Source organism: Solanum lycopersicum, chromosome 2 (genome assembly GCF_036512215.1).
Source record: "Solanum lycopersicum chromosome 2, SLM_r2.1".
In the NCBI taxonomy this organism is placed as follows: Eukaryota; Viridiplantae; Streptophyta; class Magnoliopsida; order Solanales; family Solanaceae; genus Solanum; species Solanum lycopersicum.
This window is the reverse complement of record NC_090801.1, coordinates 59,304,695-59,331,986: the sequence shown is the minus strand read 5'-3', so window position 1 is coordinate 59,331,986 and position 27,292 is coordinate 59,304,695. Positions and strand designations below refer to the sequence as shown.

The 27,292-nt window shown below is 30.5% G+C and overlaps 4 protein-coding genes across 8 annotated transcripts; 1 reads left to right on the top strand and 3 right to left on the bottom strand.

Annotated features, from left to right (window-relative positions):
• The first annotated feature begins 10,430 nt into the window (after positions 1-10,430).
• Positions 10,431-15,241, top strand: LOC101244445 (abscisic acid-insensitive RING protein 4-like). 2 transcript variants are annotated; one of them, XM_026029034.2, is made up of 6 exons: positions 10,431-10,989; positions 12,070-12,220; positions 12,323-12,389; positions 12,491-12,725; positions 14,388-14,515; positions 14,662-15,241. In XM_026029034.2, the coding sequence occupies exons 1-6, from the start codon at positions 10,892-10,894 to the stop codon at positions 14,769-14,771; spliced, it is 789 nt and encodes a 262-aa protein (XP_025884819.1). In that variant the 5' UTR covers positions 10,431-10,891; the 3' UTR covers positions 14,772-15,241. The 2 variants fall into 2 exon arrangements, with proteins under 2 accessions (XP_025884819.1, NP_001333355.1); NM_001346426.1 differs by lacking the exon at positions 14,388-14,515 and having other exon boundaries at positions 10,632-10,989.
• Positions 15,242-15,463: 222 nt separating this feature from the next.
• On the bottom strand, positions 15,464-17,239 carry LOC101244923 (tetraspanin-19). Its single transcript, XM_004232810.5, has 5 exons — positions 16,815-17,239; positions 16,623-16,722; positions 16,426-16,506; positions 15,976-16,080; positions 15,464-15,884 (listed from the first exon to the last, which is right to left on the bottom strand). The coding sequence occupies exons 1-5, from the start codon at positions 16,979-16,981 to the stop codon at positions 15,687-15,689; spliced, it is 651 nt and encodes a 216-aa protein (XP_004232858.1). The 5' UTR covers positions 16,982-17,239; the 3' UTR covers positions 15,464-15,686.
• Positions 17,240-17,495: 256 nt separating this feature from the next.
• LOC101244148 (general transcription and DNA repair factor IIH subunit TFB2) lies at positions 17,496-24,181 on the bottom strand. Of its 4 annotated transcripts, none has more exons than XR_011215044.1 (15): positions 23,916-24,181; positions 23,276-23,443; positions 22,541-22,609; positions 21,879-21,972; positions 21,610-21,710; positions 21,430-21,478; positions 21,292-21,351; positions 20,547-20,615; positions 20,152-20,235; positions 19,973-20,056; positions 19,548-19,633; positions 19,109-19,199; positions 18,273-18,353; positions 17,947-18,176; positions 17,496-17,851 (listed from the first exon to the last, which is right to left on the bottom strand). XR_011215044.1 is itself a non-coding variant. In XM_069294472.1 (15 exons), exons 1-15 carry the CDS (start codon positions 24,026-24,028, stop codon positions 17,714-17,716), a joined length of 1,500 nt encoding a protein of 499 aa, XP_069150573.1. In that variant the 5' UTR covers positions 24,029-24,181; the 3' UTR covers positions 17,496-17,713. The 4 variants fall into 4 exon arrangements, 2 of the variants coding, with proteins under 2 accessions (XP_069150573.1, XP_004232855.1); XM_069294472.1 differs by having other exon boundaries at positions 17,947-18,159; XM_004232807.5 differs by having other exon boundaries at positions 17,947-18,021.
• Positions 24,182-24,654: 473 nt separating this feature from the next.
• Positions 24,655-26,123, bottom strand: LOC101245620 (uncharacterized). Its single transcript, XM_004233781.4, has 4 exons — positions 25,924-26,123; positions 25,582-25,635; positions 25,265-25,407; positions 24,655-24,992 (listed from the first exon to the last, which is right to left on the bottom strand). Exons 1-4 carry the CDS (start codon positions 25,997-25,999, stop codon positions 24,900-24,902), a joined length of 366 nt encoding a protein of 121 aa, XP_004233829.1. The 5' UTR covers positions 26,000-26,123; the 3' UTR covers positions 24,655-24,899.
• Positions 26,124-27,292: the final 1,169 nt, after the last annotated feature.

Here is a 27,292-nt window from a genome sequence, read left to right as displayed (position 1 = left end):
TTATTATATTTCGTCTTATGAATTAGTAATGAATAACCTTCACAAAATAGTAAGGCAAATTGCAACCCAATATATAATATTCGAATAGTGTATATATATATATACACGCACATACACAATACATACATATCAAATCCAAATGTATATGTAGTGTATACTTAGGGCCAACAGCAGAAGTGGAGAGCCCAAAAGACACGGGTTTTGTATAAGGGGCAACTTTCACATATAGCAAACAAAAAAATCATATTTGTATAATATAGCAAACTTTGCATAATTGCGCTCCATAGCAAACATAAAAACTGTATAATTCGCTATACATATAAAAGTGTATAATTCGCTGGCCTAAATTGTATTAATTCGCTGGCCTATTTCGCTGCAATTGTATAATTAGCTTTGCATACAGTTGAATCGAATTAAAATGTATGTATATTGCATAATTATAAGTGTATAGCAAGAAGATATATGTTTTATACAAAAACAGAAACACAATATGTACACTTCTGTTGTATAAAGCTAGAAAAATTGTATTTCACTGCAATTGTATAATTCACAATTGTATAATTCTTTGGCTTTTTTCTCTGCAATATTTGAAGTAAAATGTTTGTAAATTATATAATTAAGTGTATAACACGAAGATATATATTTTTGCATGTGTATATATACAATTTTCTCTCGCTTTATACAAAACAGAAACAGAAATTATACACTTCTGTGTATAAAGCGAGAGAGGCGAGAATGGGAGAGTGGCGAGCGAGACTTCTGGGAGAGAGATGCCTGGCAAATTTTTGTCAATGTTTGCTATGGAGCACAATTAAATCAAACCCTAGCTATTCAATTTAATTTAGATTATTAGTTTGCTATTTTATACAATTTTCCCTTGTATAAGTGGTCATAAAATATATTTTTCTCGAAAGGGCCAACTAGTCGAGGCCCTGTCCAATAGTTGTTGATAAAATATAAAGGACCATAAATTAACAAAAATGTGCAAAAAAAACTCTAATAAGTTTCTTTCTATTTTTGCATGTAGTATGTCACTTGTTTGGATAGCATCCACTATTTCAGAATTAAATTTGAAAGTTATATTTTTATGAGCAACTTTCACATATAACAAATACAAAAATATATGTTATAATTATAGTTTGTATAATTGTGCTTCACAACAAACTTTGTGTTTGTATATCTGTATAAAATTTGAATTTGTATATAATTGAGTCGAAATAAAATATTTGTATATCAAATATCGTTCTCTCTCTCTCGCTTTATACGAGCATATACATTGTATTATGTATAATTTGTGTTTATATAAAGTGATAAAGAGAGAAAGACAAAAGAAAAGTTCGCAGAGAAATTTTTGTATTGTATAATTATAAGTGCATGGGATGAAGATATTTGTATTTGCATCTGTATATATAATTTTATCTCGTTTTATACAAATAGAAACTCAATTTGTACATATTTGTTTGCATAAAGCGAGAGAGAGAGTAGCAAGCGAGAGAGGGAGAGTAGCGAGAGAGAATTTAAAAAAGAGAGGCGACTGACAACATTTTTGATATGAGGTACAATTAAATCAAACTGTAATTATAGTATTTGATTTGAACTAATAGTTTGTCAATTATCATTATATTCAATTTTTCCTATTTCTATTGAATTAAAATAGAAATGATTTTCTAATTCAAACATTTTTTTAGATTATGACGAATTGTATCGAATTTGTTTTTCAATTTTAGACTAATAAAGTACCTTATAAAACTTTTCTTTTTTCCTTTAGTTTAATTTTAACTCATTAGAATTGGTAACGTAAGCCCCACCCCTTACTTGTACTTATCTCAAGGAGTTTTTTCTATTTTTTATAAATAAACTCTTAAGACTTTGTCTACTGACAAACTTACCAAAAAAGTATATACAAAAAAGTATATACATGAAGAGAGTTTTAACTCATTAAATCCATATAATATATTGAATGATTGAGAAGAAGAAATACTAAGACGGAATTGTTAGAATACAAAATTATTTGAAATCATGAAACTATATCAACAAGAGTAACCATAACTTGTTCATCGAGAAGTCACTCGCAATGCACCAACTAAAAATTATCTATGTGCAAATAATAATTTATTTATGTATTTTTTTTTAATATGAGAATAATATATTTAAATATCATTTAGCCTTTTAATTTTTTTCAAAATAATGGATTTATGGGTCGATCACGCCAATCAAGATCATAGTAAATCACAATCCCTATATTTTTACACTCAAAAAATATAATCCTTATTAAATTAGTTCAATCTTCAATGCAACAAACTCAATTAAAAAGCACAATCAAAATGAATCAATTCCTTGATATTCCTATAAGAATATCATCTGCTATATCAATTCGATCACTATTCATACTAATCAGAATTTTACAAATATCAATGTACATGTAAAAAGAAAAGGAAATGGTGGTTTTTGCTGAATTTAATGTTCTTATATAATTATTTCTTCTTTCATTTTAATTGTTACATTTCATTTTCAAAAGACAATTTAATAAATTTTTAAAATTAAATTAGATTACATTAATTTTATAGTCAAAAAAAATTAGATATTCAAAAAACTATACAAAAAATACTATAAATTATAATTTTATCACTTATCAATATAATTAAAAAAAATACATTTTAAAACCTTACTAAAATTTCTTAAAATTATAACAATTAAAAAATGAATGAATAAAATTGGTGGCATGGATAATGGTACCCTAATTTAAATTATTATTTTACGACCACTGAATTGGCCCATTGGAAACGTATATAATTGAAATCTTGAAGTGATCTTGTTACTTCTTGAATAATTTTGATTGTTCTTTTTGGACACTTTGTAACTTTTCTATACGTTGGTCTTTTTTATTGTCAAAAGAGTCCAAAAAATGATTAAATCAATAGTCAATTTTTTGCACTAGCCATATACCAATGACTTTTGATTGTTTGTATGATTACCTCTTTCAATTTTACTCCAATGTTCAAATCACAATATACTAATTTTAGTACTTGTAACAGTTTTTTTACCCTTAAAAATTACACTCTTTATGTATATCTCTTTTAAATTCCTTCACAAAACTATAAAAGAAAAATAAGAAACGTATTTCATTTCTTCACCTATAAATTCTTAACATAAAAAAAAAAACAGTTCGAAACTTAAAGGGTATAAAATATTTAAAAAAAATTCAAAACGGTATATAAAATTTTATATTAATCAAAACAGCAAATCACTGGAACAACAACGATTTACTCCACCGAAAAAAGCAAAATTGCTGCAGTAGCAGCGATTTTGTAAAATGTGATTTAAAAAAAAATTCAAATCGCTACCTAGGCAGCGATTTTTATTTTTTTTAAATTTTTTTAAAAAAAATCGCTGGCTAGGCGGCGAATTCCTTTTTTTTTAAAAATAAATAAAATTAATTTAGAAAAAATAAAGATTTTGTTTAGGAAATATTTAAAGAAAGGCATCGATTTTCGTTTTTTAAAAAAATAATGTAAAGAAAGGCATCGATTTTCATTGTTTATAAAAAAAAAATTAAAAAATCGCTGCCTAATATGATATGTAATTTGTAATTTTAAATCCTGCATAACTAATACATGTCATATATAAAGAAAAATTTTATGTAAAATTCTATACATGATAGAAGGTGAAAGAAATAATACATGTACTTATATAAAATAATAATACATACATAATTAATCTCTATATTATTGATATCGATATAATTCTAACTAGCTATAAAACGATCCTAATTTTTCCGCCAATCTTCCCATCAAACATGGTGAAATTTTAATACGCTCAACCTTAAAAGGACTCAAATTAAAATATTGAGAGATTCTCAAACTAAAAATACCTTAATCAAATAGGACAATGAATATTGTAACATTTAGAAATTCATTTTTTAAAAAAGGGAATAAACCCACAAAATAGTCAATTCATATTTAAATCCCAACTACTAATACCACTCATGAATTGCTGTACCAAATTAAAATGTGCAAAACCAGTTGTTTTAGAAACAACTAGCAGAGGAAAATTCCAGAGAAAAAAAAAAGGAGAAATTTGTTATTTAAAAAAATTAGATATTATTAAATTATGAGAAAAACAGTAGCTATGATATTATTATTTATATGTGAAGAAATAGACAATTGCATTTATGTCCTTATCCTAATTTGATTGCATGGTTTGTGGGATAGTGATATTAAATGATAAAAAGATAAAGTTTTTTATATTATAATATATGTTTGCCTATTGATTTTGACATCAAACCCCACAATATATATTCGTCTATCATGAAGCTTCATTATCTCTACATATTGATTATGACCCACCATTTATAATATCTTTTTCCTAGCTTTCATCAATCAAGTAATCAATTCATTCACAATTTTCCTGTGCAATTTTGCATTCATTTAGATCAACAAAAAGAAAAGAAAAAAAAATTACTTAAATACATCATTTATTTTTTAAAAAAATTGATCATTTGAAAAAATTATTAAAAAAACTTTATGCGACGTAACAGTTGAATACATCACTTTATGCTACATATCAATTGAATACATTACTTTATGATTATTGAGACATATGTGATGTATTGACACGTTGGTTTACGTGCATTAGCCAGATACATAAAAAATGTATCTCTCGAATACATCACTTTATGTGGAGTGATGTACGTAAAATTGAGACGCAATGTATCAAGATGTTTTGAGATGTATTCGAATTTCATCAAATGTAAAAAGATTTTGTAATATGAAAAAGGTAAAAATGTGATATGATTAACTGTCAAACACTATGAATTTTTTTAAAAATAATAATAATAAATCATAAGTGAAGGGCTTTACTTCTCCGTTGGGATTGTCTATTGTTTAAATATAAATATCAAATATTAAATATAAAATTAAAAAATCGCACAAAAATAAATATTTAATTGTATGGTTTAATTTTCAAATAATGGATTAATTGTATGATTTAATTTTTAAATGAATTGATTTTTTATTTTTATTCTTTTAACAATTAAATTTATGCTTAGCAGCCTATACACTTTTTGAAGGGTGAATGATATAACTTTAAAAATATCATAACATAAAAAAATAAATTGATGCTTGATATTTTTTTTTTTAAAAAAATCATCTTAAGACACAAACCCACCCCACAAAAGAAAAGAGAAGAAGAAGAAGGTGTATATAATTTCAAAACTAACTCCAACTATTTATTAGAGTAGTACTACTTTAAATTGTCTTTCTTTTTTTTATTTAATATATGTCAGTAATAGTAAGATTTTTTTATTTTTAATTAAAATTTTTTGAGTTCAAGTATAAATGAAATCACTTGACAAAGAATATTTTTCCCTTTTTTGTTCGGCCCTTGGTATACAAATTTCAATTAATCAAATATGATAGTATTTTTCTTATAGAATAAATTGATGTTATTTTGAAACTCAAAAATTGTGATTAAATGTATAAGTTTTTGTTTCTTCTTAATTAAAAGTTTTGAATTTGAGTCTCTATTGTTAAAGAGTATTGTATCCAACACAACACTTTACGATATAAATTTAAATTTAATTAAACTCTAATATAAATATCGAATAACAATAAAGAGCCAAAATAGACTCAAAGAACTTCTTTGATAATGTATTTGAGTATTTTTACAAAATTAAATCCAACGGATTATTTCCGAAAATGTATTAATTAGATTGTAACCGATGATTCTAACCTTCACAAGTTGACTTGGTGATTATTCCATTAATAGTATAATATTATCTTTTGGAAAAAAAAAATTGTTAGAAAAAAGGCATACATATTTAATATTTAAATTATATTTACACAAAAATGAAGTTTGGAAACATGATATAAAATTTCCAAGAAAGTTTAAAATATGAATATTCTAGTAGACTTCACCACAATTAGATTTTTTTAATATAGATAATTTAGTTTTAAATACTCTTTACCAACCATTGGCCCCATGTTATATATTGAATTTCTCAAATTTTTTTAGAAAATGCTTTTAACATAATATATAAATGTATTTAATTTGATCTCAATTAATATATTTATTTTTTTTAAACAATGAAATGTAATGTTCATTGTTCAACAATACATTTTTATTATATTAAAAATATATGTCCTAACGGTACTTCTTTATTAAATTAAAAATATAGATTTAACAATACTTATCCACTTTATAAAATTTATGGATAAATTTATACTTAATTTCTAATTTATTTTTATCATTAATTATAGTCATTTTTCTATTACACCTTTTAAGACAATATATTTATTATATTCAAAGGGTGATATAGTAAAATTACCCTTCTATTTATAATTTCTTCAAGAGTGTGCCAAGCCAACATTGGACAACTATTGTTGAACGTAAAAAGTATCTTTTTTTAATTTTAAGTGATACAAATAGATATTCAAATTTATATAAAACTGAATAATCATATATGCATATTTTATATAATACAATACAAATTAAATTAAAAGTATTATTTACACAAATTATCACATTGAACACATACATTTATCAAATTAAAAAAAATATATTTATATGTTATGACAATTGACAAAAAATTAAATATGATATTGTCTTCGTTCAATATTAGATTTGGATGAACTTTTTAAAGAAAAGTGCGATAAAAAAATCCTCCAAATAATATCACTGTCTCCCTAAGTTGATGTTAATCATTACATGAACAAAATATATGGAATATAAAAAAGATAAAAAAAAAAATATGTCACACATAAGTATTTTTGTGTCTCGTTTATAGGAGAAAATATGTAGGTGCAAGTGCAATTAGCAATATTTTTGGGGATCCAAAAAAATGGATCCCAACTTCTCAAAATTTGTTGAGGGGACCCCCCATTATTTCTTGGGATACATGCACTAATATTGTAGTCGTGTTAATTATGTGATATAATTTGAGTTAATAAAATTCACACGACTAAAAATAAAAATTTTTAATTATCTAAAGTCACTCAAAATTATTGATATATATTATTTATAAACATCTCAATTAGAATATATTTTTGTTAAACACTTTATTTATTCAAAAGTTATTTTTATTAAACACAAAATGCTAACATGATCTAAAAACGTGTTTCACCCCCTTCTTTAGTGAGTTAAAAAGGTTTGAAATTATATTTTTTTCTTTTCTTTTAATTTTTCAATTTGTACAACTGTTTTTTTTAAAGAAAAAATTAACAAAAAAGGAAGCTTTTTTTGTGTGGTTATAAGGACTTTTGTTAAGAGTAGATAAGAGATTTAAGATTAATTATTATCAAATTTAGAAATATTTTTTTTTAAGAAAAAAAGTATATCTTTTAAACTGAAATGGAGAAATTCTTAGTTCCGATTTCCGCAGTATAAATTTAAGATTAAAAAAAATAACAAAGCTTAAGTTTAAACTTTGAGACATTTTAGACCTAAAATTTTGAAAGACATCCCCATTTTTTTAATTTCACTTTAAATTTTTTTTTAACAAACGCTTATTGAAGTATTCATATAAAAATAAAATTTAGAGGAAAGAAATATACGTGTATCAGTTAATTTTAAATAAAATATTTGTGTGTATGTATTTTATTTTTACCATTTTGGTCAAATTATGGTTAAGTCTTCCTGTCAAAAGAATTTTTCATATTATATTATATATATTGACATAATTTATAATTAACACTGCATTCATCGAAAACATTGAAGTGTCACCATATTAGTGATACAAGTTAGAGGATTTACCACGAAAACTAGGTTTGAATCAAACCACAGTATTCATATCATTGTTTTACTTTTAAAGTTTTAAAGTATATCTTAGAGCTCATATTGAATAAATTTTGAGTTCACTCCATTCGCGAAAAGTTTGTTTTATTTTTTAACAAGAATAAATATTTTTTTCGTCCCTTTTTTATTTATCCACTTTTAAATTAATATGCATATTAAAAAAATAATTAATGTCATAGTACGTTTATCATCTTACCCCTATTATTGTAAAATCGATGAAAATTTTTATATTTTTCAAAATAATTAGTTATTTAATTGAAGATATAATAGGTTAAAAATTTATCCTTTCTTGATCAATCAAAATGAATAAATAATTAGAGATCGAAAAAATATAGTCAAAGCATTCTGAAATTATTATTTTATAGGCAATCAATATCACTGATACCTTTATCATCGAAAACTTACTTTTTAATCATAAATTTATTTTTGCAATAATGGAATTATGTAATTCTGCACTTTGAATGATGAAGAAATATATTATAATCCTAATTGATTAAGTTTGGTAAGGATTTGGTCATCATGAAATTAGAATTAAATGTTGATGCTTGACACTTGTAAATTTAATTTAAACAATCACCACTCTTTTGTTAAATTATAAATCACCCATATATAAATTTTAATAATCTAGTAATTGATTTACCTACTTTCAATCAAAAGTCAACACGGTTGAATCATTAAAAATAATTTGGTCATTTTGAACTTGGATTATCTCACCAAAATGCTTGAGATCACAAATTAGTAATTGATCAGGTTAAATAATACTTTTTTCACTTCAAAATAAGTAAATTTTTAATATAATTGACACTCGTTAAAAAAAAAAAAACTATTTAGGACATAAATTAATCATTACTTTTTGCTTTTGCCATTTTTGTTATCCTCCAACTTCAAACTATTTTTGAAAATAAAAATAGCAAAAATAAAAATTTTAAAATTTCAATAAATTTCTTAAATTTTGAACAATTCACTTATTTTAAACTATAAAAAAACTGTCATGATTAACTTATTCGAAACCGATGAATAGTTAATTTGTTGTTTCTGAAGATATCTTTTGGATAATATTTTCTTTACCAACTTGGATCACCAAATAAAAAATATGATACCGAATTTTTAATCAGAATTTTGGATTTAAATTTAGACTATACAATTTTTTTTTAATATAAAACATTTTCCCTTAGAATGAAATTCTATATTTAAATTTTAAATACCAAATGGAAAAAGAAGAAGATAGATGCTATTGAAAATGTTGTATTTTAAGTTGAATTATTATTATTTTTTAAATGAAACTATTACGTGTTATACATAATTTAATTTCTTTTTATCCGTTATGAATTTTGATATCGATATTTATGTTGGAATTAATTAAGACTAATTTGGATATATACCAAATAAAGTTTTATGTTGAATTAACTTTTTCCTTTTTATGTTGATATTTTTTTTAATCATTTTGAACAATTGAAGCACTTGCATTGAAGTTTGCGCTGGAATCTCGTGATTATACTATATGATAAAATATGGAAGGATTATAAATTAAGATAAGGTCAAATTAAGATAATTACTTCTCATTTAAAGATAAAAGATAAATTAATACTACAAATGGAAAATAATTAAATTATTAGGCCGTACAAATTAGGTAAATAGTCAAAAAAGAAGAAGAGAAGGTTAGTGGCCAAAAGGTAAATTAAAAGGAATCGAAAGGGCAAAATTAAAGAAGGATGTGGGGTAAGCCGTCATCGGTGCGTGGAGGGAAAGCAACCGAAAGTAAAGGAAAAAAGTGGCAGACAAAACAAAACTAACCAAACAAAAACAAAACAAAAAATAATTTTTTAAAAGGGAAAAGAATAAAAAATGTCTTAAATTATGCGAAAAACAAAAATATATAATTTTATTCAAAAATATCCTTCTCATCATTATTTCGATAAAAAAAAATATTCTTATTAATGTTTTGGATAAAAATGCTCGTTTATTCAAATAAATATATTATTTATTTTCTTTTTAACACATTTTTTGAATAATATTTTTTAAAATTAGCACATCATCTCCGATCAAAAAAATAAAAAACAAAAATATTTCTTATTTTATTATAATTATTTGCTATTGTCATATAAATATAAATTAATAATAAATACACTATAATCTTATGTATATGATATATATTATCTTACGAGATGATAGATAAAGCTATTTTTATTTTAATTGATTGATGAAAATTAAGAATGAAAAAATTATTTGCTACATTTTGTTAAAGTGATTTTAAAAAAAGAAAATAAGATTATTGTTCTTTAATTAAGAAGAAAATAATGGTTAAAAAGTAAAAAATATATTTATGTGAAAAAGGATATTTTTATCCACTATAAAAGTATTTCTGAATCAAAATATTAATTATAAGTTATTTTTAAATTAAAATATTGATAATAAAAATCTTTTTTCAATAAATTATAAACAAATTTTTTTTTATTCTTTTAACATGTAAGGATATTTTTGATCCTTTTTCTTTATCGAAAAAAATAGATAATAAAGAGAGAGAAATAGAGGAATTTGTCATCACATACTTAAAAACTAACTTAAAACATCCTTTTTACGCTTTACTTTTATGTCAGGTTGTACTATATTTACAATCGTCGATAAAATAAAATGATATTATCGATATCATATTATATGTCTAAATTAAAAATATCACTTAATTTGAAATTGTAGGTTCGGAAGCTGAAATTGATGTGCTAGTTTAGTGGTCCATTAATTTTGATACATCATATTCCAAATATACCCCTAGTGTATGAGTATTATTACTTTTGAATCCTTTTGGGTTGTCATAAGTTCAAGTCCACGTGTCCAGGGATAAGAACTCTTACATTTTTTTTTCTCTTTCTTCATTCTGTACAGTAAAAGAAGCTGTGAAAAAGAAAGAAGAAACAGAGTCATCAAAATTTGGGGAAAATTCTTACAAGAGAATCGAATAGATTTTGATTTGAGGAAAAAAAGGGGTGGTGTTGAAGTGGATTTGTGATGGTAAGGAGTGTTTGGTTGTGAGTAAAATTCGTTTTTTCTTTTTTGGGTTTTGGGTGGTTGGAGTAAAGAGCGAAAGAGAAGGAAAATTGCAGGTATGAATAGAGGAGGAATTGGAATTGGAGGGCCAATGCGAAAGTCTTTTAAGGACTCTCTTAAAGTTCTTGAAGCTGATATTCAGCATGCTAATACTCTGTGAGTCAAACTTCTTTTTCATCATCATCAACATCCTTGAAAAAAAAAACAGAACTTTTTTGTTGCTCTTGTTTATCAGTTATGCTTGGGGATAAATCTTTATTGTTGTTTTCTGGAGTTTTACTGTATTTCTGTAAGACCCTTTTTGTTTTTTCTTTTCCCTTTTCCATGATTTTATGGCTTCAGAGTCTTAACCATTTCAAATTTCAAGTATGCTCTTGTTTCTGATAATTTGGTTCAGAGGTGATTTTTTTCTCTTTGATTGCTGGTCTATTTTGTTCTGAATGATTTTTATGATATGGGGTTTTATTTCTTGCCAAAAAGTTTGAAACTTTTTCTCTGATTTTTCTGTGTCTTGATTTTCATCTCTTAACATTCTATAAGTTCTTTTTTTCTACTGTTCTTTTTTTTTTCTGGTTAGATTTGCTAAGATTTGGTGGCAGTGGTGACAGTTTTCGCCTTCCTCTTTTTGTTTTTTCTGTGTTTAGAATTGTAGTGCTTTTGAATAAGGTTGTTATCAGTGTTTGTTTTGAGTTCACTTCTTTGATTGCTTCAAAAGGAGATAAAGTTATCATTTTCAAGGGTAATCTGATGCTTAGCTTGTAAAAAGCGTCTAAACTCTAATATTATGATTAATAAATAACCCTTTTTTTATGATTCCAAGGCATACCTTCATCCTGACTATATCCATTTTAGGAACTTACTGTAGGGTTAGTCTGCTAGTTTTCCGCACCTTTTTTGTGGGTGGGTTGTGTGGGAGTGGGGTAGAGGTTCTTATTTTTGTAATGGTGTCCCTTCCTTGAATTTCAATTTGTTGCAATGTGGTTACATAGCTGAACAATATTAAGAGGAAGTTAATTGTTGCATTGTCCATTCTGTATTCCTTGTTTCTACCGTTCTATTTTTCTTTTCCCACTTCCCTCCTTTATTAGTGGCTTTTGCAATTCGGTTAGGATGGTTTGATGAACTTTTCTTTGTTCTATATGGTGAACATGTTTGTCTGGACCTGGTAATTCAGTGGTTAGTTCTTCCTTGATAGTTCTGTCATTTGGAATGTGATTGTTGGAATTTGGGGTGCAGGGCATCTGACTTTCCCCGAGAGTACGATGGGGCCTGCCTACAGATGAGAATGTCCTACAGTCCAGCAGCGCACCTGTTCCTTTTCTTAGTCCAGTGGACTGATTGCCACCTTGCTGGTGCACTTGGATTGTTGAGAATTCTTATTTACAAGGTATGGATGTTCATGTTCATGCATTGCTAATTCCCTCTGTCTCAAGCTTTTTTTCATGTTGCAATAATGCGGCGTTGAACTGGATTTTTCTTTGGGCTCTAGGTTTATGTTGATGGCACCACAACCATGTCAGTTCATGAAAGGAAAGCAAGCATTAGGGAGTTCTATGGTGATTTTCTACTTTTTCCTTCATTTTTTCATTCATGTGAACTGTTAAGAGTAATCAGCTATACTGAATAATGGTTGCTATTCATCATTAATATTGTGCAGCTGTTATTTATCCCTCCTTACTTCAACTTGAAAGAGGTGTTACGGATTCAGAAGACAAAAAGCAAAAAGCAGTTTGCCAGGAGAGATACAGGAGAAGAGATGATGAGGATTACAGACAATCTTCTGACTCTGACATTGAAAGGGAAGAGGAATGTGGAATCTGCATGGAAATGAACAGCAAAATTGTCCTTCCCAAATGCAATCACGCCCTGTGTTTGAAATGCTATCGTGAATGGTATGTTTAATTTTGCAGTTTGTCTGAGATAGAAGATGTGTGTTAAGTTTAACTACTATATTCAGATCTCTATCATCCCACGCCAACTCTACATTTCCTTTGCACTCTTTCTAACCCCCTTCATACACTTGAATGTTCACAGAACAGCTGTCGAGTGCTTCCTGGTGTGAGGTTCTGTGGGTGGTCCCTCTATTAGGTAGTCTAGCTCTATTTATCAGGCCAGCTATTTAAAGACGTCTAGGGCAGGAACAAGTTAATAGCTAGGTCTGGGTTGCTAAAGGGTAGGTCAGTATTTACTTTCTTGTGTGCATGTTAGCCACATAACTTAATGATACAAAAGTCTTTTTAGTAAGCTGGACCGTTTGTACCTTAGTTTTTGAAATTCATTATAGAGATGACTTACTTAGGAAAATGGCTGCATCTGTATCTCCCCTTCCTTTTGTAGTTGGCAATTTAATAAACTGCGATAAATGCTTCAGATAGTGTCAAGTTTCCCTGTGTCACAGTATAGTTAAGCAGAACATGGTAAAAGGGAGCTACTTCAAGTGATATAGCTATATAGCTTAGGCTTGTCTGCTTACATTCTTCTTTATTTTTTTCGTGTCTTTTATGATGCAGTGGGCATGTGCAGGAGAAGTGCACTGTCCTAAATTGTTACTATTATTTCATTTTATTGAGTGAGTATTATCAGTGTTAAGCTCTATATAAACTAGCAGTCATCATCTGAACCCTCTGTATTTAGGAAACATGTTACAGCCAGAGCCCAGAGTGTTATTTTCCTGCTAATCAGTAACTCTGAATTGTCTGAGAAGCTGGAGTGCATCTCTGCTCTTTTTATCGCCATAGTACCGGGTTTCAGTGTCATCATTTGAACATACTGATCCGGGATGTTTTAGGAGAATTTCCCCCTGTACATGGGTGCATGGGGAACATCACTAATAAATAGTCAGATGAAAAATTGGTGAATTAATTGCGAAAAGGCAGACCTCCACCTCCTAACTAGCCTGCCAAGTTTTTTTGCGTGATTTTGTACAATATAGAGATCCTGCAGGTACATAGATTTGCCGCTATTCTGCAGATTGTAGGGGCTATTCACACAAACATTGCAGCTAGGACTAATTTCTTAGTCCATGTTAATATGCTTCGTCCATTTAACCGCATTTGGAGTTGACAATAATATTAGGTAAAGATATCTCTACAGTCCTAGGTTGCCCCATGGTCCTCTAAAGCACTAGAGGAGGCATAAAGTTGCTGCTGGATATAAGTTGCCTCTCCATTTGGGGTGAAGTAAATTTGGTCCTGCTATATCTTATTCAGCTAATGAAATGAAATGGGGTAGTACTATATTCTGGCGCCAAATTGATGGAATCGCGTCTTACAACCTTTAGCAGCCCTTGTGCACATAGCATCTTTCGTTAGCAGGGTACGGGGAATGCCACACTTCCAAGGGGTGTTATGTTGACAACCTATTAATGGACACATTAGTGGCTGCTTCCACGCCTCAAAGTGTGACCTATAGATCACATGGAGAGAACTTTACCGTTGTGTCTTACAACCTAATGGAAAATTATTAAGAGGGACGGAAGGGAAAAAGCACTGTGGTGCATTTTTGCATTCTGAGTATGTTCAATTGATTATAAGCTGTAGCAATCTCCTAAACAGGAAGTATTCGTTATTATCAAGTTCCTGTGGCAAGCTATATATGGAATTTAGTAGTACCATCTTCTCGTTAAGGGCCACTTTGGGGAGAATAGCAGCTCTTGGTGGTGGTCAAATACTTTCTTTTTTGGGTCAGTATTGCACTTGTTTCTACTAGGGCGTCATACTTTATTACTCTGCAAAATATGTATATTCAGCATTATGTCTCCTTTCTGTACAGCTAATTTTGCTCGTACAACTACTCACACTGAGAGTTATCTCATACAATGCATTGCAGGCGTTCAAGGTCACAATCCTGCCCTTTTTGCCGCGATAGCCTTAAAAGGGTTAACTCCAGTGATCTGTGGGTATACATGGACAACAAAGACATCGTGGACATGTCAATGATAACAAGGGAGAATCTGAGGCGGCTATTCATGTTTATAGATAAGCTACCCTTGATCGTGCCAGATAATGTTTTTGATCACTATGATACTCATATAAGGTAGATGATCAATGCTTCCATTGGGGGATTGAATCATACTAAAGATAAAGTAATTGGTCTCGCTAGATTTAGAAATGCAGGTGGATTACTTTATCACCTTTCCTGATTTAGAAGAACCCGACCGAGTCATTGTGGTGCAGGGGTTGAAGCTAAGTTAGATAAGATTAGCCAAAAAAAAATGGAGCTTTTTAATTGCATCTCCTAATTTGTACATGCCTGTACAGTTCCAGTTTTACTTCTTGAAAACACAATTGTTGTTTGTTTTCTGATCTTCAAGTATGCCATGAATACCAGCATTTGAGCTTTCTCAAGTGCAGAGTTGTATGGTTGCTATTTATAAGAATGTATAATATATGATGTATTTAGTTTCCAATCTGTAATTTTCCCTTTTTCTGCAAAGCATTTGAAGTAAGATAGTGCTGTTAAATTTTTACTTAGGATAAGAAATGGTTCAGAAAATGAAAATGTTCGCAAAGGATTTTCATTAGGAGAGTTTAATATATGAAGAAGTCCAAAGAAGTTCAACATGCATAAACAATGTAATATCATTGTTCATTGTAATAAACAAAAATGATACCACTCAAAAACATAAAAGTTGCAAAACTCACAATCTTAATTATACATAAAATGGTCTCATCTGTTTCTGATTAACAAAGCTCATTCTTAAGCAATTGGAGAAGCTACATAGCATATTTTTCCATAAAGGATAACTTCATTCACTTCAACTTCTGCAGACTTCAATAACATAATAAGCCAAAAAGAGAGGTTTCAAGATTTCATAGTTTTACAAAGGGATCAAACCAATTGTCTTCCAAAACTCAAACATTCTTGTAGGCAGAATGTGGTTCAATATGAACTGGTTCACCAATAACATATGGATACAGAGGATTTGGAGGCAGTTGCGGAGGGCGAAGAAGTGGAGCTGATGGTTCTGCATATTCACCTTCATACTCATGACTATTTTCCTTAACTTGCCCAAGAGTTCTTAGAATTGTAGCCAATAAGATACAACATCCCTGCTTATTATGCATTAAGAATCATGTAACTAATTTGAGCCAAGTAAAACATAGTGAAGTTCTTGGAGGTGGGGTTGCTTTTATTTCTTACCTGTGTTAGAACACAAAGCAGGGTAATCCATTGGCAGACATCGCTATTCGAGTCCACAAAATCCTTGAAATCATCAAACCTTCCTGATGGATCTTCAGGCAAATCCTGATTCAGGTAAAACACAGTGAGAACATTGGAGAGAAGCAATTGTCCAAGCTTTGGCAGGACAGAGAGTTATCCGGTACATGTGTTGGTGGTATTGTTATATAGTCTGTAACATATTAGAGGTTTTAAATTGAACAAAAACATCTGTTCGTGAAAGAACATGAAGCAATATCTCTTTAAGAAAAGTCTATTCTTTCGCGCCTCAAAGTCATTTCTTCTTCAATTATATTTTTCCCATTTTTACAACACAAGGTTGTTTTGTTGATGTCTTGATCAATAGAATACAGAGAGATAACTTTGAATATAACAATATGATAAAAGATAACTTAGATGTAAGATGCATACCTTCTCCCAATCAGAGTTCAAGAAAACATCAGCTGTAATTGCAATCTCTGCTAAAAGAAGCACAAATATGAAGAACATATACTATAAGTATAGTTAAGGTCCATTTTTGTTTCTCTCAATGCAGTTTCATTTAGGACCAAAAATAAATTTACTCAAAGACTATTTTATATATGAGAAATATAAAGAAAAAAGGATACAAATGAGAGGCAATAGGAATTGGCAGTGCTTGCTGCAACATGACCAAGGAAAGTGATTGCACACAAAGCAGTGCCAACACCAAGAAATGCATGGATAAACCTGTCATTGTTTCGCCACTGTGAGTGTTAGCTTCGTTGGAAAATTATACTGTATTTGTAAAATAAAAAAGAAAGTTAGATAACCGAACTCACCAAGGAAATTGAGCATAATCAGGGGATGAGGGTGAGTTGGCAGCATCGCGCTGCCAAACTCTGATCATCCATACACCATAGATGAGCATTGCAATGCCCATAAATCCTATTGTTATGTTTGTGATCTTGAGGGATAATCGCAGGTAACTCTTTACAAGTTTTACCATCTTGAATTTTAAACAGGAGCTGTTTCATTCACTTAGGAGGGGAAATAGAAGAGCACTTGCTAGGTAAATTGTTGTTATGTTTTTAAGGGTGCTTGGAAGAGTTCATTAGAAAGCATATTGATGTGATTTATAACTGTTTAGATTGTTGATTTTTTTAAAAGAAATAATAGTGATGGTGACATGCCTAGATATGCAAAAATTTCCCCAGATAGGCTCAGAAGAAATTTCCAAGAAAGAGCTTATTTTTGGAGGACCTACTGAATTATGAGTTGCTTGATTTGCTTATATAAACCCAAAATGGATCTTTGTCCAAAGATGTGGTCAAGGATAAGAACAATCTAATTTAAATTTTTCATGATAACAACATCCCAAGATTTTAAAGTAGAGATGGGGATGTATAATTGACAAAATGATTCTATGTAGATATTATGTTTATATCCACAACTAGTTGGAAAAGATAAAAGATCATAGTCATAGCAATACATAATATTATGTTTGTGTAAACCCAAACAGATTGACAAGGCTCTTTTAGGCTATCAATAGTTTTGACGATGATTTGTAGTCCCATTATTAGTACAACATCACAAGGTGTCGAAAGAAGGAAATCGAAGCACAATGAAATACAATACACCCACAACAAAATTCATGTACAAGTTAAGTTGGGAATAAATATATAGATGGACATAACTGATGAAACCCTTCATTTAAATGAAGACAGTATGCAAAGAAGAGTTATTGCTTTTGACGACGAAGAAATTCCTTCATCTCGGCTAAAATATCAGCTTTAACAACGAGACGCATGCGCTTAGAGTCCTCCCACAGTAATCCTCCATATTCTCTGGCAAAATCACAGGCAGCCTCAAAGACATCCTAAAAGTAAGCAACCACAATCATGTTACGCAAACAAACATATTAAAAAGCGAAGTTTAGGTTGCAATGCAAATAACATGGTGCTTGATACCCACTTTAGAAGGGAATTCATCGTAGAAGTGGGCTGGCGTCATCTCAACCCGATTCAGATCAGATTCCCACAATCTAATCTGTGGCATGAGAAAGTGGCAGTTGAATAAGTTAGTTGGACAAGAACTTATTTTCCAATAAATCTTTTCATAAGTTATATCTCTGTCAATGGATTGTTTGAATAGACTTTGGTCCGCCATAATTTTGGCAACGTGTGCCTAGTCAAGAACAAATTCTACAGGAGTGTCAATTAAATGTGGTGCAGTTAGAGTAATATTTGGTTTCTAAAGCTATCTTTCAGTTTCAACGCTATGAGAAATAGTGAAGGAACCTGATCAGTAACATTCTCCGGCACAGATGGTATTCTCTCGGCAACCCTAGGATGTGCATTCTGCTGAAGGAAAGAAACTATCTGCAATCCATGCATTCAAATCACAACAGCAGTCAAAACTTAACTACAAGCAAAATAAATTGTAGAGTAGCTGCTCATTTGTGTTGTATAATTACATCCGTACAGAATACTTCATAGTATCACTTGAAACATTTTTGACTGACGAATCACCATATGACAGATTGTTCCTTTTTGGGGGGACCATGACATCTAAGTCAATGTATTTTGACAACTAAGGATAGGATAACTGGAACTCAAATATAACCAGTCCAGACAACTCAAGCAACAGTTTCCATTATGTCATATTTAACTCTTTCTACTTCATACAAAATATTTAAGTGCGGTACTGCAGTAAGAACTTTGGCACCAGAAGCACAATAGGCTCACTAATTCCATTAATGCATTCAAGGGTGTGCTAATTTTGAAAGGTGTGTAACTACTATTAAACATGATAAGTAGATTAAAGGACCAGAAACAAAACTATAGAAGGACCTTTTCTGAGAGGAGTGCAATTAATCAACATCTATCAATTAGACCACAATAAGTAGCTGATGAAGAATTACTAAGAACTTCCAACAAAAATGTCCCACATCATCAATCTTTGTCAACGTTTTGCTTTTATACAAATATAAGCATTCCACACATCATCAAAAAAAAAATCTTCAACAAATATAGCAAGCACTCCATATACAGTTGCTTTATTAGATAGTTTTTTAGTTAGTTGTCTCTGATACAAGACAATGCTGGTCAATAAATAAATAGCAGCTGAAACTTGCCTGCTCAGAAGTAATGCCGTTTTGAAAAGCTTTATATAAACTCTCTTTATTAATAGCACCAACAATGAGATTTGGAAGCTGGTATTCCACCCTGTATTTGCAGCTAAAATTTGTTACTTAGAAATCTAACCACAAAAGTTGATGAAAGAAATCTACTACTAGAAAATATACACTCAACAGCCAAACACAGAGTATTAGGCATAACCCATGAATAATTGGACAAGTTCTTATCTCAACTCGCAAATGATACAAGTAATGCATTTCTTGGCAAGCACCAGACTAGTGTCAGATTTGATGGTATTAATTCCAACAAAAAGTAGCAACAGAGTCCAGGTAATGCTATCAAGAGGAGAGTTAGCACCTGTTCTTTCCATATGATCTCTTTTCTCAACCAAACTACAGAAAAAAACACAAGCAGCAGCAGCAAATCGTTTGGTACCTTGCAAAAAGGCGTAGGATCTCACAGTGCAATTTTGATGTTGAATATGCATACAGTCTGAAGTTTGTTTCAATAACGATAAAACCCTGATGAGTGTGGGTGGGAAGGCAAAGATGCATTTGCAGTCAGTAAGGTATCATTGAACTCGTTTCAAACTAAGCTATCTTTATTCTTACGGTTTTCTTATAAAGCAAGTGTATACAGAAATTTAGAATTTTATGCTTCCTGTCATCCAGATTTTTTTATTTATTTTTTTTCATTATCAAAAAAAATCTGGATGACAGGAAGCATAAAATTCAAAAATTTCTGTACACACTTGCTTTATAAGAAAACTGTAAGAACAAAGATAGAAAACAAATAAATAAATTGGATTTCTGTGTAACTAGACCCAACTACTCTAGGGAACACTTGCGAGTGCAGCATACCTGTTTCCTAGTAGTTGTATCCGCTAAGCTAATTGACAGGTTGGTCGCCAGTTTGGTCGGAATAAACCAACTCTCTTTCCTTCCCTAAACAGCATCAAATGGGTAATTAAGAACATAATAAAAAAGACAAATCTTTTCACTCTCGTGAGCTCATTGATGGGGCAACAAGGAGTATTCACCTGCTGCAGCTTGACCAATCCCAAATCTGAAAGGTCCTTAATTATACTTCTCTGGAGATCAGTTATTGTGTTTGTATTGTATGCCTATATCAGAAGAAAATTCAACAAACATACGAAACTTGAGCATACTGAAGAAATGAAGATTACAACTGTGTGGTTGGGAAAATGGTTGAAAGACTTCGTCACAATATTTTTCAGTTTTTCAAATATTGTTTTTTAAAGTCAAAGTACAAAACTTTCTGCAAAAACAAATTCACCACTTTTCAACCAAACATCTGAGTGCTCCAGAACCAGAACTAACTAAAATTCAAGCATTTAGAGTTCAAAAGATGGTATCATTACTACAGCTCCAGGACAAACTTAATTCAAGAAGCTCTAGAACTGTCTAATAATACCTTGCCAGTAACATGAAAGCTTAGCTCCAAAAGAAATGCAATAAGATCTGCTGAATCCACTCCTCGCTCCTGCATTAATATGAAAAATACAGAGTAATCATTTAATATCATTAAATTGTCCAAAAGTTATACAAATAGAAGTCCATACTAGACAATCCAAATAATGGTCATAGGCACAATATCTTCTCAACCAAAATCTTAAATCAAAGAAAGAATATCTTCTTGATTCTTGCTTGTATTAACTAATTTAAAGAGGTAAGGAAACAAGGAAAAAGTGCCTAAAATATGTTATCAGCAACGATAAAATCTAAGGTGGAACTAATAAGCTCAACTCAACTAGGTTCCAATCCCCAAACTAATTGGGGTTAGCTATATGATCTTGTATGAAACGCCTGTATCCAATCTGCACATTTTTTCAGTATTCAAAATAGTTTGACTATTGCTACATTCGCCACCGGTTTCCCTCAACTCTCTTCCTCTATTCAGGCTTGGGAATGCTTTCGCTTTGACGACCTTAGAGAGGCAGAGTAGGTGATATAATTATAGCAAGCTCTACAAAGGCCGAAGCTGCATCTCTGAAAATTCCTCCCTACCTATCTCCAAAGTCTATCAGAAGACTAGCCGCAAAAGTGAGGGATAAGCAAATGTCAAATGTAACTGAATTACAACACCACCCAATGAACCAATGGAGCTTGAGACACACATACACACACATGCAGGGAGAGAAGGAGGTGGTCAGCAATACCTCAGCATTTGTTATGTACTCCCTGATGATGTACCAAAGCTGTGCATTTGTGTCCATTAGCTGTAATATGCCACCAGTCAATACAATTTCCCAACAAAAAAGAACACTAATTGATTCAGATAATTCAGTAAATCGTACCAAGAATTGGAACCCACTTTCAGTCAACCTTGGAGGTTCTCTATCGTCTCTGCTTAAGAAGGCATGAACTCATGGAGATTATATCGATTATTACAAAATCATAAATACACATGAGGACAAAGAACTATACATATGTTTTCTGCGAGTAAATATATATCCATAACACTGAGGTGGACGTACCTCTGACTTAAAAGTCCACGCTGGAAGATTTTCATCATCGAAGAGCTTATGTTTGTGGTCTTTCCAGCTTCACTGGAGCTTATAAGGTTCAGCAGAAAGCACTGGTTGCGACAGTTGCAAGTCATAAAAATAGTTGCCAAAATTATATTCAGGCTGCAGTTTGATCAAGACCGAAAGAAAAGCAGATTGTCTCACAACATATTATTACACATTCTGAACGCTCCTGGAAAATCAACGGATAAGAACTACTAACAAAATGCAAGTCATACCTCCCATTGTTCGACAGCATATGCCTCTAACTCCTCCAAGCTAGGAAGCCTCACAGTGATATTAGAAGGCATTGGTTCCCTTGGTAAGACTCCACTACAGTAATTGAAATCACATATTATAGTGCAATTACAAGACCAAGGTTAAGACAGATATTTCAGCATCATGTAGAAGTATTACCACAACAAGTTACTGTATCAAGTTTAGCATCTTATAGGTCAACTGAGGGTCAAATGTATCAGGGTCAAATTCTGAACTTGAGCCCAATTAGAAATTTAGCAAGACAAATCAAGAAGTCATATAGGATGAATAAAATGGAACATATACACAAGTGTGAATATACCTACAACAACAATAATAATAATTATGCCTCAATCGATCAATCCCAAACTAGTTGCAGTCACCTACATCAATTCTCTATATTAACTCAACTCAATTTGGGCCAACTTTATTCAAATATGCAAATGAGTAAAGAAATCGTTCCTTCGAGACGGGGATTAATAGGCCATGAATCTGGTGTCTAGACGCCAAATGTCATTGACTAGTACTTCTACTAACTGTACATGTACTTTCATTTTTAGATCACCCATCTCAGAGAGGGCTGGCCAGTAGTGATCATTAACACCTACAGAGAAAATAACATAAATAAGATAATAAAGCTTACCCATAGACTATATGCTTCTGAAGATTAAATTGAAATTTTGGGTTTAGTTGATACATGGCTTCCTTTTTCCTGTAAGAAATCAAAGAGAATGGCAACGTTCAACAATCAAAAACTGACTATAACAACATGCAAAGATATTGTGGATCACCCTGACCAGATTTCGTCATTCCAATAGTTGAGACATGATTTCTACTACCTAAAACTTCTATAATGCTTATAAAGAGCAAAACTTAAAAGGAAAAAACAAAAGAAAGATCAAGCATTAACAATTCAAGATATTCCCTTTAATCATGCTTTTGCTTATTTTGACCAAAGTTCTAACTTTGCTCATGTGTATTTAAAGTGCTAAGTGAAAAACATGACAACCAGATAGGATCAAGCGGGAAAAGTAAATACAGACCTCTATATAGCATCCGCCTCCGGTTGAGGAGGAAATTTAACAACAGGCAGTGACTTTGTATTCCATTAGAGATAAAAACTCCATCTTGTAAGGGTCAAAATTCATTGATAATGTACAAGCATTATTTAATTTTGAATTGCTGAAATATGATTACTTCTGAGATTTTAAATTTAACAAGTTTATCCTCTTTTCTCACATTAAAAATTAGATTTTTTGCATCTCTTTTTTGCTTATAACAACCAAATAAAAATTTAAGTGTCAAATGTTGTTATAGGTCAGCGTTATTCAAGACAAAAATATAGCAGCTATCAAGAGAGAAGAATCTGCTCAATAACCTGTCAAATGTTTCTGTCATTACTCTCAGCTGTATCAATCTATCAATGGCAACTTTATGCTTTGAGAATCCATCTGGAAGCACCCACTCCTCCATCGACTTGGCTGTAATTGGTATGTCTATATACAACATTTGCAGCACATACTTCTTCGCTAAGGGAGGTAACGATCTAGCAGAAATGAACAAATTAAGCACATAATATAACATGTTTCAAAATAGTATCACCAAAAGTGAATTCCCTTGATATAGCTCGAGGTGAATACAGTGAGTGCTAAGTACTAGTGAATTAATCAATCTCTTGTTGCCATGGATACAAAAAAAAATATACTCCAAATACTTTCTATAAAAACAGTCAAACATTAAAAAATTTGTGCTTGTGTATGTTTATACTTGTGTCAGCACAGCACTTGCTGCTGATTAACTTCATCCATCTATGACTATAGCTTGAAGTTCATTTCTCCATAATAATAATCTTAAAGACAAAGTAAACAACTTTTGCATCCAAATGTACACAGTACATATCACTATATGCTAAAATGGTGAAATTACATCCATTTTTACAAGCAGAAATTAATCCTATAACTGGTTGTGCAGCAAGAAAAACTCTTAACATTCGATCAAATTGGGGATTTTTAGAATACCTAAGAATGGCTTCACAGATAAAGGAATTGTCGTAAAGCATGTCGAGTTTCATGACAGGCAATGAAGCCACCATGTCCATGAAATTCCTGGCGACGATCTTCACTTGCGGCATTGTTGTTATAGATCAAATAAAGGTTTTCAATACTTCAATTTCTCAATCTAGGGTTTTAGCTGTTGTTGAATGATGATGATTCTCCCCTAATTTCTGCTAATACATATTATCGCCGGATTCATAAACATTACAGAAACTGTAGATTTATGTATTGAACCCCACTCGGGCGAGCAAAGGTTCTTTTCTCTTGCTATTTGGGCCAAAAACTTTGAAGGCCCAATATGAATTGGACCGCATTTTTGGGTTCAGCGAAATACTACTTGGTATCGAAAATTAATTTTGTCATGTAGTTTCAAATTTCTCGAGTGAAACTCTATCATATTTTCATAAAAATTAAATTCTCGAATGCTTATGAAATTTCCAAATGTCGAAGCTTCTCAAACCTATTGTAAGCAAGTTGTCACTTATCTCCCAGGTAACTAATTTCTTCATTATGATTTAACATTTTAAATTAAATATTTTTTGATGGTATAAATTATGTAAATAATTTTCACATGATTAGTGTAGTTTATCCTCCGATAAAGTATTATTACCCGTCAATATTTTCATAAAAGATTTACTTACATAATTACGTTGTAATTTATAACTGCATAAATTTAAACTTTATGAGCATTATCTTCTATTAGATTGTTGTATTACAGAAAGAAAAAGTTAACACTTCTATTTGCATAATGAAGTTACAACAATAATATACTCAGTATAATCCCACAAGTGGTGTATGATTAGAATAGAATATACACAGACCTCAATTGTACCTTTGGAGGACTAGAGAAACTGTTTCCTATAGTAGAAATCCTAGCTCGTAGAATAAACTATATATAGATGCTATTCTTGCCCATTACAATTAGTTGCATTAAGAAAATCTTCAAGTTTACTTGTTTTTATCAGCTGGCTCCTCTTCTGCTAGAGTCTTGGAAGACCTGTTTGATTGGATTTTATTTACTTCCTCAGTAGGGATATCAAACTGCACAGTAAGATAAAAATAAAAACATTTGACAGCATCCAATAAAGCAAAATGGTAATAGGCTAACGTAACATCTAGAGTTAGTGAGGGTTCAGAATGAACGTGATCTTATTAATATATTACGTGTTTGGGTTCAGATGAACCTGCAACAGTACTCATCCTAGATCCGCCTCTAACCAATTGACATGAATTGCATTTTTCATAAACAGAGTGGATCTTAAGACTATGTACAGCATGTTTTCCCTGTTTTATGTACTATACAAGAAACTGACCTTGAAACCACAGCCAGCTACACAAGCGCGATGACAATCCTCAGAGTGGGTAGCAGAACCAGGGGCGCGATCAATACAAGCACTCCATTGTTGATCCTTCATAACCGGACCCTTATAGCACATCTCATCGCATTGTTCCAAACCTGCACATACCTTTTCATTTCTATTCTACCTTAAATTGAATACAGATGCATTGAGGCATTAAACGCCTTAACAACGATATGATTTCCTATATCATTTTAAAATTTGAATGTTCCTTTGTTCTACATGATACATACATCTGCAACATGAAAACCAATAAAGTTTAGGAAACTTACATTCTTCCCATGTATCGCCATCATCATCACACGCCTTTTTGCAAAAAACTCTCCCTACAAAAATTTTACTCATGATAATGTATAATTTAAAACAACAAATAAAATGCATCATTATCTATGAGTCTAAGTATAAAACAAGTCGTTATTCTAACTAATTCAAACATACACGTCTCAATCCCAGACTAGTTAGGCCCAGCTATACGAAGGCCATCTTATTCCATAATCCTACTAATTGGTTAACGGTGAATCGAATTACTTGGTACTTATAACAAGTTCAAATATTAACACAAATATAAGACCTTTAAATTACAATTGAAAGGGGGAATTAAGAGAGTAAATTACAAGGAATTTGGGTGAGGGCTGAGAATTTATTTGTGCATTGCTTGTTACAAGGTGGTGCCCATTTCTGTGGAATCATTATTTCTCTCTAATCTTTAATTTTCGTATTTTGTTTTATCTAATATCAAATTTTGCAGATTTTATTTTTTTTAAATTATGTGGAAGATGAAGATAGTGGATTTTAATCAAATAAAAAAGAATATGCAGGAAATGGGGGGAATAATCGTTGATTCGGAAATTTAGGCGACTTTGTTGTTCTTGCTTTTGTTTTACTGCATATTATTAGTTTTGAGTACAAATTATTTCACTATAGTTTTATATCAACTTTCACCCTTCTAAATACCCCTATTTTGATTTATTTTTTGATCTATTTTTTAAAAAATGTCATTTTTCTTTCTTTCTTTTTTAAATGCAATTTTGTAATTTCAAACTTTTTCACCATATACCTTTAAAATCACAATACTAAAAATTATTTTGGTACATTTTATATAGAATTTAATTTTATGCAGAAGCGGAAACTCACTTCCTTTTTTCTGTGTGAGTTTCGGAAATATCCCCATTCATAGGTCTGAGATCTACATCTATGAAGAATTGAAAGGTCCGAATGATCAACTCTGCAATCAGTTGTTAGAATCAATAGGTCTTCAAATTGTTCATTTGAAAAAATTGCAACCCTTCTTATTGGACGATCATGATACTTCCCAAAAATCAAAATTCTTGATCAATGGAGGAACAATATCACCATTTTTGTCCAATAAGATGCCAAAGTGAATGATTGACTCATTCCATACTAGAAATAATCGCAGGAAATCCTTTAATAACCCGGATTCCTATTTCTCAACATGTCCTATAACTTAGAAAAATTATATATATATAGGACATGTATTTTCTTAGACACATTGAGACCCTACTAGCATTAATTGGATGTGCTGGTTTATAAATGGTGCACATTTTCTGAGGTGTTTGTGGAGGTTCTGTTTGAATCCCATTTACTATTTTGTCTTTAAAATATTGAAAAAAAGAAGGTGTTGGCTAGTTTGAACTTAAAACTTCATGTGCTAAGTTAAGTTCAAAGTCACCAAATCCACAAAACAAACTTTATTTAGTAATAATCATTTCATTCATATTTATACGTGCATTAGTCATATATTAATGTTGCACCAGTAGTTTTCAAATTATGAATTCGCCTCTGATTTTTATATTTTATTAAAATTATAAGATCAAAAATTTCTTTAATTTTTATTAAAAAAATGCTAAATAATCAGAAAATTTTTAAAAAAATTATAATATTTTTTTAAATTTTAAAATAAACTGATATTTTTTCTATTTTTTTAAAGGTATTAAAGTTAAAAAACATAAAAATATTTAAGAA